The sequence below is a fragment of the Pseudorca crassidens genome, chromosome 5 (genome assembly GCF_039906515.1).
Source record: "Pseudorca crassidens isolate mPseCra1 chromosome 5, mPseCra1.hap1, whole genome shotgun sequence".
Taxonomy (NCBI): Eukaryota; Metazoa; Chordata; class Mammalia; order Artiodactyla; family Delphinidae; genus Pseudorca; species Pseudorca crassidens.
The window spans coordinates 37,538,853-37,551,054 of NC_090300.1; the positions used below are offsets into that span (position 1 = coordinate 37,538,853).

Here is a 12,202-nt window from a genome sequence, read left to right on the forward strand (position 1 = left end):
CTGCTGTGCCTGGTGGGTTTGCAGAGCCCAGTGGCTTTTGGTTTCCAGCCCCAGCGTCCCCGTGACTTGGCCTCTCTGGCAGCTTCCCTGTGCCAGGGCTGCTTTGTCTGCTGTTTTCCATGAGTTTCCACCATTCACCAAGCTGAAAGGGAAACGGCCCCCCCAGGGCTGTGTGCAGAGAGGCCCTCAGGCGTTCTCCGCAGGGTCATGTGCAGGCTGTGTACGTGTCCTCCTAGATTTTTCTGCGGGTAGTGGGGAGGCTGGATCAGTGCAGGCTGTGAAGGTGGCTCATCTGGGCTTGTGTATTTCGCTACCTGAGAGGGCAAGGCAGGCACCCAGCAGCCCCACTTCACAGATAAGTAAACTGAGGCTCAGAGACCTTAGATCACAAGTGCAGCGAGTGGCTGAGCCAGGACTGTCTCCAGGTGTTCCAGGGCTGATGTCAGGGATCTCCAGCCTTATCTGTGTTGCGTGTGTGACTGTGGAGGTGTGCCTGCAGATGGCTGTGAACCAGCCTTGGTGGGAGGCAGCCCCAGGGACTCCAGAGAAACAAAGTAAGCCTGTTGCTTCCTTCACGCCCCCTCCCTCAGTCCCGGCAGCAGCTTCAGGTCCCTCGCTGGCACCTTCCTGCCCCCTCCCCCCCGCACTGTATTCATCAGCTGCTTGACCTTGGCCACACTGCTTCACCTCTCTGGACCTTATTTTCCATGCACTGGCCTGGGCTCTTAACTCTCTCATGCACTAGACAAGGGACCGTGGGCAAATTCAGGTCCCACACATGTCAGCCACCTACTGTGCTCCAGATGTTCCCCACACCTCTGTTTCCCCAACTGCCAGAAAACTAGTAAATAAAAACAAAGAGGTTTTCTGGTAAGATCTTTAAGGGTGCTCCAAGTTAGGATTGGATGACACCCTCTAGACTTTAACTCATGCCCTCAGTATCCAGAAAGGATCTTGCAGCCCCCAGGATAACAAAATGGACTAAAACCCACTGCATTTAAGTTTAACCCTAGAGAAATGAAGTATCCAAAACCCAGAGCTGGATATTTACCCCAGATCCTGTAATGTGGGAATGTACCTTGAGGAGAGAAGGGGAAGGGGTCAGCTGAATCCATCCAGTGCTGGGCAGATTTCCATGCTTTACTTCACTGAGTTCTCAATTCGACCTTAGGAGGTAGGTTCAGGGTTGACATGCACTGACATTTGGGCTGCACAGTGCACAACTCCAGAAGCATCTTCACATGTCCTATGATCACCTATTCTCCCTTCTGTGATGACAACCTGAGAGCTGCTGTGACTCACCCAAGGTCCCCTGTCCAGGAGGTGGCAGAGCTGGGATGAGAAGGCCTCTTCTGACTCCTAGTCCAGTGACTTATCTAGGACCCCCTCTGTCTCCCTAAACCCAGAAAACAGGGTACCTCCCAATATCACACAGGCAGAGTTAAATATTCTGGAATATTCTATGTGCTCCTCCCTTTTTCTTTCTTCCTTCTACTTTTTCTGTTTGAAATGACATGGAAGGTACTTTATAAATATCAATGTTGGTTATATGATTATCAGATTAAGGAACCAACTTGATCAAGTAAAGGCTGGCAGTGCCCCTTGTTTATTTAGATGTGGCTTTCTCGCTGAGAACACCACCTCTGGTGCACCCCGAAGGCCCGTGGCGCCCATTAGTCTGTGTTATAATAACATCCTCTTAAAACAGGTGATGCTGATGGGTCCCAGGAGCTGCAGGAATTCTAGGATGCATCATCCAAGGCTAAATGAAGAGCTCAAGCCACTAATTACATTGTTTACAAAGGTGCCGTGTTTAGGCACTGTTACTCTACAGAATGGTGACACTCAGTGGCGAGGTTAACTTCAGATTTCTCTGACCAAAGATATTTACAATACAGTCCTGAGCCCAGGGAAGGGGAGGAGGGTGTGTCTTGACACCAGTGTCTCCAAAGACCTGAAGACAAATGACTTTTGGGAGGAGAAATCCCAAACATGTTTCTAAAGAATTTTTTATCAAATGATAAATGGCTATTAGCTCATCACTCTGATAAAAATCCAACATACTGTTAAAACAGATTAAAAAATACAGATGGACAGGTAGTGTTGGTACTGAAGGAAGACTTAAAAGTTATTTAAAAATGAAAAGAATGCAAAATGTATTAGCAACTTAATCCTCTGGCTAATAAAATAAGTTTATTTATATATACATGGTAGCTGAATTCTGTGGATAAGGAAAAATAAGTCATACATCCCACATATGTATATATAACATATGTATCTCTGATTACATATATTATATATAAATTTTACTTTTCAAACAGATTTCTTTCTCTGTATACACACACACATTGATATTTTAAATGCAATCACTGACAGAAATATTATGATAAGGTTGAAAGATCAGACAGCAACACGCTGGGAAATGAATCTCAGAGCAACACATAACCTGCTTCTTTGTGGGCTGAAGAGTCTTTGAAGACAGACAATCACCAAACTCATGTTAAGTAGGTTCACAGGACATTGAGAACACACACTTTTGAAGGCCATCTTTTTTTTTTTTTTTAAAGGAAAATGTAGGAAGAAAGGAAAAAGTTATGATAAAGAGACCACAGCAATAACACGAACATATGACTCAACATTCAAGTTCAGGTCCCAATCTGACTATAAGAACATCTATATTCAAAATATACTATCAAACTATTTTTCTTTTAGAGAAAGTAAGGTCAAAGCAGTTATCTTCTCTCCCAGCCACTATACAGTAGGGATAAAATGGAGAAGCAGCCATCTCTGGAAGCCCCTCTCACATCTCTGGGGGTCCGACCCCTGTTGGCCGTGGGCCCACGGGGCAGCAGGTGACCACCGATGGAAAGAGCAGTGAGGGGAGACGTCCCCGTGACCCCCAGGCAGGCCTGCAGGGCTGAACAAGAATACAATGACATCTTCCTCCCGAGCCATCTGCTTTGGCAATCGTTATTTTAAGATCCTGGGAGGAAGGTTTAGAAAATTACAACTCCACACACCAAGGTTTCTTCCACAAACACGTTCCTCAGCGGTGTGATGTGATGGTCTTTTGAGAAAACGAAGGTGAACCCCAAAACGTTGGATCCTTGGAGCAGAGCAAGCGTTCTGAAGCTCCGGGGCTGGGATCCGCATCCAAACCCTCTCCAGAGAAGGCACGCTGTCTAATGCATTTGTGGTTGGTGGGAGGATGCAGGGATGTGCTTGGAGGGGAGCCTTCTGTCGCCCGGGAAAGCAGTCCTGCCTGGACGCTCCCTGTGTGGGCTGTCAGGGGGCGTGGCCTGAGGATGCCTCCGCGATCTCCAGCTCCTGCTTGCGTCCAAATCCCAACTGTGCCGTCGCGAGGCTCCGGGCACCCGGGAGGATGAGGTGCTCCCTCTTCCTTGTCCGCCGGTGTCCCTCTAGGTGGCGGCCCAGCTCCGTCGCTGGAGGAGGGGGCGGAAATGGGTCCCTCACATGGAATCGAGAGGAACCAGAGCTTTAAGAAGCCTCAGAGGCCGTGCACTTGGCCGTTTTAACATTAACTTGTACAAGTCGGTCTCTCCCCTCACCTGCCTGGGGCTGCTGGGACCCCCTACATGCTCAAGGACAGTTATGAAGAGAAGCAATCAATGCAACTGCTTTGCTTATAAATACCTTTATTTTATAAAGCCACGGATTGTTCTGTCAAGTTTTTTTTTTTTTAAACCACACTTATAAAAAAGATGTTGACAATTCTTAGGAAAAAAAAGCTGAAAATGTTTCTCATCAAGTCAGGGTTACACAAAGATTATATTTATAATATATATTTGTATATTGATAATTTAGAGCCGAAAGGTAGGGACTGGCAAAGCGAGGGCTGCTGCAGTTAGATTTCCGACACTTGATCGTTTCCCACAAACAGAGTTTCTTGGCAGAAGGGGTTAACGAGGACCATCCCGGTGTCTCTGTAGTCACCGTTGGCTGGGGAGCGGGGCTCCGAGAGCTGGTCCTGGGGGACAGAGGGAGCAGATGGCATGAGCTGGGTGGGGGTTATCAGGTGGCCATTCTTAAAGAAACGTACCCACGGGGACGTTTACTTCCCCTTGGGCGTGCTTGGTAAACATTAAAAAAGTTATTGAAATATAGTCAACATAACAATATTATGTGAGTTTCAGGTATACTACATAGTGATTTGACATTTACACACATTATGAAATGGTCACCACGATAAGTCTAATAACCGTGTGTCCTCATACAAAGTAATTACAATATTATCGACCATATTCCTCATGGTGTACGTTCCATCCCTGAGGCTTATTTATTAGATAACTGGAGGTTTGTTCCTCTTAATCCCCTTCACCTATTTCACTCCCCACCACAACCATTTTTCACCATCCTCCCTGCTGATGCTGGGGTACAGAGCCCTTTCTGCTCTTTTTTCAGACTTTTATAGCAGCTTCCAAAGAAGACTTCCTGCTTCCTGAATCACCTCCACCTCAGGCTGCCACTTGGGCCCCAGACTCTCCTTCCTGCCTCTTTCTCACAGACCTCTGGGAGGCCTTGCCACTTTTCTTTCCTGAACGTACCCTGTGCTTGCCCACCTCCTTCTTCTCCTGCCACCCACCTGTCAGAGCCTCCAAGGCTAATTCTACCCTCCCGAATCCTCCCATAGCCTGGTCAGAATTCTCGGCCCATTTCTTGTAGCACTAGATGTGCTGAGCTGAAGGGATCTGAATCTCTGTGTGACTGCACAATAGGTGGTGAGTGAAAAATTCAGTCGCCTACACAGCCTCAGGAGTGGAAAAGCCTAGAAACAGACAATCTGCTCGGGTCATCTGAATGGCTTTGGCTGCAGCTACCAAGGACTGCAAGCACTTGGGGGCCACAAAATGGCTGTTCTCAGACTCAGGCCCAGGTGTTAACGTAGAGAAAAAAGCCATAGTTTGTTCCAATTCTACACAACTGAAGCCTCAGAGCCTGCAGGCTATTTCAGGGCAAAGACTCAGCAGCAGGCCTAGATGTAACCAGCTTAGGCCAGACCAGCTTAGAAATGGCTTTGTTTTAAGAAGTCATGATTAATACTCTGAAGTTTATTTTTAAACAAAACATGTTATTTTTGACAAGTACATATTACTTTATGGGTAATAAGGAGAGACAGGAAGAAAGGTCATTTGTTGTAAATGTCTTTTCAGAAGACAAGAATTTCCTTCACTGTCTGGAATCAGCTGTGCGCCCATCCAAAGGGTGGATGTGGGACCAGCCGTCTAAGTAAGGAGAACAGGGCAGCATGTCAGGGAGGGGACAGAAATCCTCTTTCTCCACTGGGCTTTGGGGTTGAGCTGCGGACGGGAATTTTGGAGCCTGAGATCTGGCTTGCGGCTTTACAGTTCTCACAACGCAAGCATTCAAGGGTGAACCACGTTCACCCTGCGTTTTCTACGCAGAGAAGTTACTCTGCGTAGAAAAGAGAAAGTTATGTAGAAAATAACTAAGGCAGGAAAGAAGAAAACAGAAGGAGGGGAGGGAAAAAGAAGAGAAAGCATGGAAAAGTTTCCAGGCGCCTCTGGGCGTCACAACTCTGCCCATACAGCCCAGATTCTGTTTTGTGGCTTTCATCAGCCCAGAAGGGGAGCAGGGCACCGGGGAAACTTGCTTAGGCAAAGCACTTGGCAGCCTCCAACACTGGCAGCCCGGCAGTGAGCTCATGGTCCTGTGACTGTGGTCGCTCTGTGGGTGGGCGGCAGGGCCTCTGTACCCAGGGAGGGGACAGCTGCTGTTACTGAGAATACAGCAGAACGAGGGGAGGGGGCTGGCTGGGAGGGGAGGGTGAGAAACCCACTCTAAAGCTGGCAGAGCTTCCTGCCGCTGGTGCCGCTGCAGCCTCCTGACCCTGGGGTCCTGACTGCAGCCTCTGCAAGCAGGGTACTTGTGACAGTACACTCACCGGCACCGTCCTCTAGCTTTGGTTTTCATTTACCAATTTGTAAAGAGCATATGAGGAGTTTAGGATCCAGGGTGCATGGCCCACGCTCAAAGTGGGCCAGCCCCCTGTCCAAGTTACCTATTTTTTCACTCACTGTAACAGTTCTCAGGAACACTTCTGCCACCAAATTGCACCCTGGCCACACCAAAGGTCAATGCCGTTGTGAGGCCTGTCCCTGTTTGCCCTTCAGCTAAAGCTTCTTACTGAGCGTCCACTGTGTGTCAGGCTTTGGGCTGGGTCATGGGTAAATCGTGAGTAAAGTTCACTCATGTGACAACCATTTACAGAGTACCTACCATGTGCTGGGCACTGTTCGTGGAGCTGGGTATAGGGCAGTGAACAGAGCAAACGACCCTCCTGCCCTCAGGCAGCTTATGTCGTAGTAGGTGAGATGGATGCACACCAGTCAACAGAGAGAGAAGGGTGCAATGCCAGGCAGTGAGAAGTGCTCAAAACAGGGATGGGGAGAGCAGTCAGGGAAGGCCTCCCTGAGGAGGTGGCATTGCAGCAGAGGCCTGGAGGAAGTGAGGGGTGGAGGCAGTCAGGAGAAGAGCATTTCAGGTGCCAGGACGAGCTCACTCTTGGGCTGGGGCATGTGCTCTCTGGCAGAGGGGGAGGAGGTGGGGCAGGGCCAGCCCGAGAAACGCCTGCTAAGAGGAATCTGGATTCTGTCCAAAGTGTGAACAGGGCCCCTGTGAAGCGTGGGAGCCGTGGCTGACGGGAGGTCCTGCCTTGGAAAGATCATCTGGCTGCTCTGTTTAGGACAGACCGTGGTGGGTAGCTAGTAGCGGGGAGAGCTGTTTGCAGAGCGATGGCAGCAATCCACGATTCGAGGGATGATGGCAGCCTGGACGAGGGGTCGCAGTGCAAGTGGTGAGCCCTGCTCACGTGGAGGAAGAACCAGCAGGGCCGCAGACAGACACGAGGTGGGATGTGCGAGAGGAGAAGGCGGCTGCGGTGCCATCTAATAATGAGAAACAGCAGGGGGCCTTCTGGGCGTCGGGGCAGGAGGGAGAAGCCGAGAGTTCAGTCTCGGGCTGTTGGCTGGGAGATGCCTGTAGCTGGGCACACGGGTCTGGAGCTCAGGGGAGACGGCCAGGCTAGGGCAGAACTTGGTAGTCACAGTGAGGAATGGGATTTAAAGGCATGGAGCTGAGAGGAAAGAGAAGAGAAGCAGTGTGGGAGCACTGAGTGTGCGCCCTCCCGTGACTGGAGGTCAGGGCAAGACAGGGGCCAACGACGGAGACTGAGGAGGAGCTGCGGGTGGGTGGGGAGAGCAGGACGGGATGGGGCCCAGATGCCAGCGGAGAAACATTTTGAGGAGGAAACGACCGACTGTGCTGATGCTGCTGGTAGATGGAGTAGAATGAGTGCCCAGAATGGCCCTTGGCATCAGCAATGTGGGGATAACTGGTTATTCCAGTGGGGGAAGGACATTCTACCTATAATGTCAGACCAGTAGCTGCACAATGACAACCCTGATAAGTGCCACGATGGAAAAGCACAGGAGCTGAGACCATATGACAGGAGAGTGAACCCAGCCTGGAGACAGGGAAGGCCTCTCTGAGGAAGTGACGGTTGGGCTGGGCCCTGAGTGGTGGGTAGGAGTCACTGAGGTGAACAGCGAAGGGGGTGCCAGGGAGGGACAGAAGACATGCCAGGAGAGGGAACAGCTCATGCACAGCCCTGGAGTGGGATGTAACTTGGTGCTGTAAGGGAATGAAAAGAAATGCAATGCAGCCAGAGCTTAGCAAACAAGAGGGAGAGGGCGTCACATGAGGCTGGATAGTTGGGAGGGGACTGGTCCACCTGGCCGGCCCTGAGCAGACTTTGACCTTTAACTCACCAGCAATGGGAAGCTACTGAAGGGTTCTGAGCACAGGAGTGATGTGATCACATGCCTGTTTATAAATGCTCATCTGGCTGCTGGAGGGATGAGCGGGGACGGTTCCTCCAGAAGCTCTCAGCTACCCCTGCCTTTACTCAGACGTCTGCCATCCTTCTCCAGGGCCATCTCAACTGTATCCCAGGTGACCTACTTATTTTTTGTGTGTCTGTCTGTCCTCTCATCCATTCATCCATCCACTAAACTACCCTTCCTTTCCTCCTTATACCTTCACTGACGACGTGCCCTTACCAGACCATCAGCACAATCTTTCTACAACTAGTTCACAAAAAGCGCAAAACTTTCAATGACCCTCCGCTGCCCAAGACGAAAGCACAAACTCCATTCAACCCCACCCAAGGCCGTGCCTAATCCATCTACCTTTCCAGCCGCACCCTGGCCTCTGCCCTATCTTCCGGTGGGAGTGGAAAGAGGTCTTCAGTCAGAGAGACCTGGGTCAAAGTGCAGCTCTCTCACTGGCCGGCCGGGGGATTCAGGCAAATACTCACCCTTCCAGCACCTGCACTGTGAAGCTTTCCTCCACTGGGTTCCACAGCTCTGTACCTCTCCCTGTAGCCCCCCTAGTTTGCTTTGAATGATGTCGGGGTTTGTACCTCACCCAAAATCTTGGATCCTGGGCCCCTTGAGAGCAAGCTTTCACCTTCACAGTCCCCAGAGAGTGCCTGCCCCCAAACGATCCTCAGTGAACAGTCGTTGACTTGTTCCCAGAAACCCCAAGTCCCAAGAACCATTCTTCTCAAACTTCAACGTGAGCAGAAGGCCCCCGGGGATTCTCGCTAATGCAGATGCCCACTTGGCAGGGCTGGGCGGGCTCACAGCCTCTGGGGCCACGCTTGCTCGGAGGAGTGAGCCACTAACAGGTAGGCAGCTTCTCTGCTCTCTTTGGAGCCTGTGCTCTTCCCACAGCGGCAGCCCTCCCCGGGGCAGCCCCTGGTTTGGGGCTCATTACCTCAGAGGTTTCAAGGGACTGGATCTCCCTGGGAAGCTCCACGGCGTGCTTGCTGAAGTAGTCCATGGTGATGGCGTTGTTCCAGTAGCTCAGGCTGTTCTCGGGGTTGGCCGGCTTCTTCTTCTTCCGCAGGCAGCACACGGTCAGCAAGACGGCTGTTGAGAGAGTCTGTGTTAGAGAGCGGGAGGGTGGCAAGCAGGGCCAGGCAGGCCATGACGGTTACACATCCAGCCACTTGCCCTGCTCGTTGATTCGTTTGTTCATCTGCTCAACAAATATCTATAAACGCTGAGCACCTGCTTTGTGCAGGGTGCTGGGGAGAGGGGGAGAGAAGAGAAAGACAAGACTGCCCTGCTTTCATAAGCTTCCCGCCTAGCATGTGGATGGAGGGGTGCACGGGGGTCAGACAATATACAAGAGAACTGTTCAAAGAAAAGAAAACGTGGCAAAGTGAGAGAGACAGCAGGGGGTAGCTGGGGGAGAGGCTCCATCATGAAAGGCTTGCCTGAGCAGTGACCTTACAGCTGAGACTGGAATTGGGGAAGAAGCTGGCCATGGGTGGAACAGGGGCAGTGTGTCCCAGGTGGAGGGAACAGCACGTGCAAAGGGCCTGAGGTGGGGACAAGCTGCCTGTGTGTGAGGAAAGAGTCTTATGGCTGGAGTGGGGTGGGTGTGGGAGAGTGAGGTGGGAGGTGAGGCCAGAGCGATGCTCAGAGGCTGCCTCCATAGGCTCAGGGGCAAGAGGCGTGGATGCAATTTTGGATACTTGTGCATGCTGCAGTGCCACCCAGTGAGTTTGCTCCAAAGAAAGGCCTTGCTCTCTCGCTGGGAGGGCTCCCAGAGCTTGGCTGCAGGGAATGGCATGCGTGCACCACGTTGCACCGTGGGACTGATAAGGAGCGTTCTCAGTCAGAGCGAGAGCATGGCAGAGAGACGGGAAGAGCCCAGGGAATTTTACAAAACGAGCCTTGACTTCCACAGAGGGCAGAGGTTCACAGAGCAAATCTCTGGGCAGAGGTCTTGGACCCTGATAAAACAACTGCTCTGGCCTCATCATCATCGTCAAAAACAAATAGCTGCTAACAGTCTTATAGCATTTATGTGCCAGGTGGCTCCAAGCACTTTAGAAACATTAATTCATTTAATCCTCTACGTAACTCCATGAGGTCCCCATTTTACAGAAAGGAAAACGGAGACTCAGAGAGGTGAAGTGACTTGCCCAAGAGCAAACCCAGACATCTGGACTCCCAAGTCCATGCTCTCAACCATCTACGATTCTGCCTCACAAAGACAAGCCAAACGCTGATGTGGAGTCCGCACTGCACAGGCGGGCCTCATGCGGCCTCCACACAGCTCGATGTGCCACACTGTCTGTTCAGTCTCGGAGACTCGGGGGCCCCGGGAGGAAGCAGCACGTTTGGATGTTGCTGATGAACCAGGTATGAACAGAGTGGCTTGGACATGCTGACAGGGAAGGCTTCCGAGGTCGGAGGGTGGGGTGGCCTGTCCAGGGTCACACAGGGGAACAGCTGATGCAATGACCAGGATGACAGGAACCTTCTTGGGGAGAAGCTGGTAAATGAAGACTGGGCACCTCCTGCCCAGGCTCCCATCACCAGAGCCCACAGGGTGGGTGAAACTCTCGGCCAGGGCTGGGCAGGGCTGTATCCAACAACCTGGCGGTGCCCATCATCGGCACTGGGGAGTGGGGGGGGGGCATGCTGAGCGGCCCACAAAGGCTGGTACTGTGGTGGCAATGGCCATCGGGGGGCAGTGGAGGCTATCTCTGTCTACTGCAGCCCGAAGGCTTGGCTGGCTTTGGGGGCCTGTGCACGCCAGGGTGTGGGGAAGATGCAAAAGCTGGCATCCACACAGGCTGAGACCTCAGGGCCCAGAACCGAGAGCCCTGCGGGCTGACTGGGGAATTCTGTAGCTCTTCCCTGCTGTTGGCCTTGCTGGTATCTCAACCTGAAAAGGCTTCCAGGCAAAGTCAAGAGATTGGGCAAATTTCCATTCTAGCCAATCTGCTTTGATCAAAAAGACTTCTACTTTGGTTACCATTTTTCCAGGTCCCCACAAAAAGTTTTAAAAATAGAAAGGCGATTTCTGAATATTTGAGCAAAAAGAAATTTTAGACCGGCTGGCAGAGATTCCTTCAAGCTTTGTGGGTTTCCTCCCTTCCTTCCAAAGAGCCCTTTCTTCAGCTGGTTGAAGGAGGAAGGGGTGAGGAGGGAGGCTGCAGAGTCAGCCTGAAAATCTGCTAGATTAGGGCTCACCTCCTTGTTCTACAGATGAGAAGACTGGTCCAAAGCAGCCAGCTGACTTGCCACAGGTCACAGCGAGTGGTGGGACTGGGGCGAGGCCCCAGGTCCCCTCTCCCCTTTTCTGGAGTCTTTATTCTTCAGGGTCACTACTTTTCACCCTGCTCCAGGACTGGCATGGTGAAGCAGCCCAGGGGGATTCAAGCTGGGCAAACCTAAGCCACAGGGAGAGGGCTAGGCTTCATGAACCCCCTTGCTAACCCAGGTGGGCGCAGGTTGTAGAATCCAGGTCCTCTGAGCCCCAGTCCAGTGCCCTTTGAGCCCACACTGCCCCTGCTCCGGGGCCTGGGCCTGTTTAGGATGCAGGACCAGCGGGAAGGGCTGGGGGTCAGAATGGGGAGTTCTGTCCCTAGCTTTCTCCCCCTCCCATGTTGTTAGTGCCCCCGGTCTGATTACACGTCTATCAGGGAGTTCCTGGTGCCTCTCAAACACCATTTCGCTTACATGCCAGAAGCCAGCCCAGCTGCAGGGAGAGCACGGGCTTGGAGTCCAAAAGACCTGGGTTCAAGTCTGACTCTGCTGTGAGTTACACTAGGTGTCACTTCATCACGCTGATCACTACGGACTACACCAGGATGTAAGGAGAGTTAGAGATCATGAATGCAAAATGCTGAGCGCCCTGCCTGGTGCTTAATTAATAAGAGTTTCCTTCTTGTTCTCTCAGCATCATCCCTGAAGAGACATCCTGAAAGAAAAACTGCACTGCACGACTGTTGGGTGGTTCAAGGCCAGGCCTCCAACTGTGGCTTAGCGCTTTCATTATTTTGGGGTCTGAACTTTCATCCCAGAAAGAAAAGTACAATCAGACTTATGGAATCTCTACTCTATTCCCGGGTGCTCTACAGTCTGATTTAACCCACAAGATAGCTGCCTGAGGAAGGTGCTGGCACTCTTCCCATTCACAGAAGAGGCAACTGCAGTTCACGGAGGTTCACAGAATTGATCCTGGTTACCCAGCTAATTACTGGAGCTTGAACCCAGGTCTCTGCCACGCTGACGTTGATGGTCATTGTCCTAGCTCATCCTGAGCACTGGATGGGGCGTGCCTAAGGCAGGTGGAAGCA

At 51.6% G+C, this 12,202-nt stretch overlaps 1 protein-coding gene across 4 annotated transcripts in view; it reads right to left on the minus strand.

The window, feature by feature from the left end:
* Nucleotides 1-2,177: 2,177 nt before the first annotated feature.
* The window catches only part of TMEM108 (transmembrane protein 108), a 373,675-nt gene continuing 363,650 nt past the window's right edge, over nt 2,178-12,202 (minus strand). For all 4 annotated transcript variants that reach the window (XM_067737783.1, XM_067737782.1, XM_067737784.1 and 1 more), the window contains 2 exons: nt 8,818-8,972; nt 2,178-3,988 (listed from right to left, as the gene is read on the minus strand). In XM_067737783.1, coding sequence (XP_067593884.1) covers nt 3,866-3,988; nt 8,818-8,972 — 278 coding nt within the window. In that variant the 3' untranslated portion in view covers nt 2,178-3,865. The remainder of the gene's footprint in view (nt 3,989-8,817; nt 8,973-12,202) is intronic.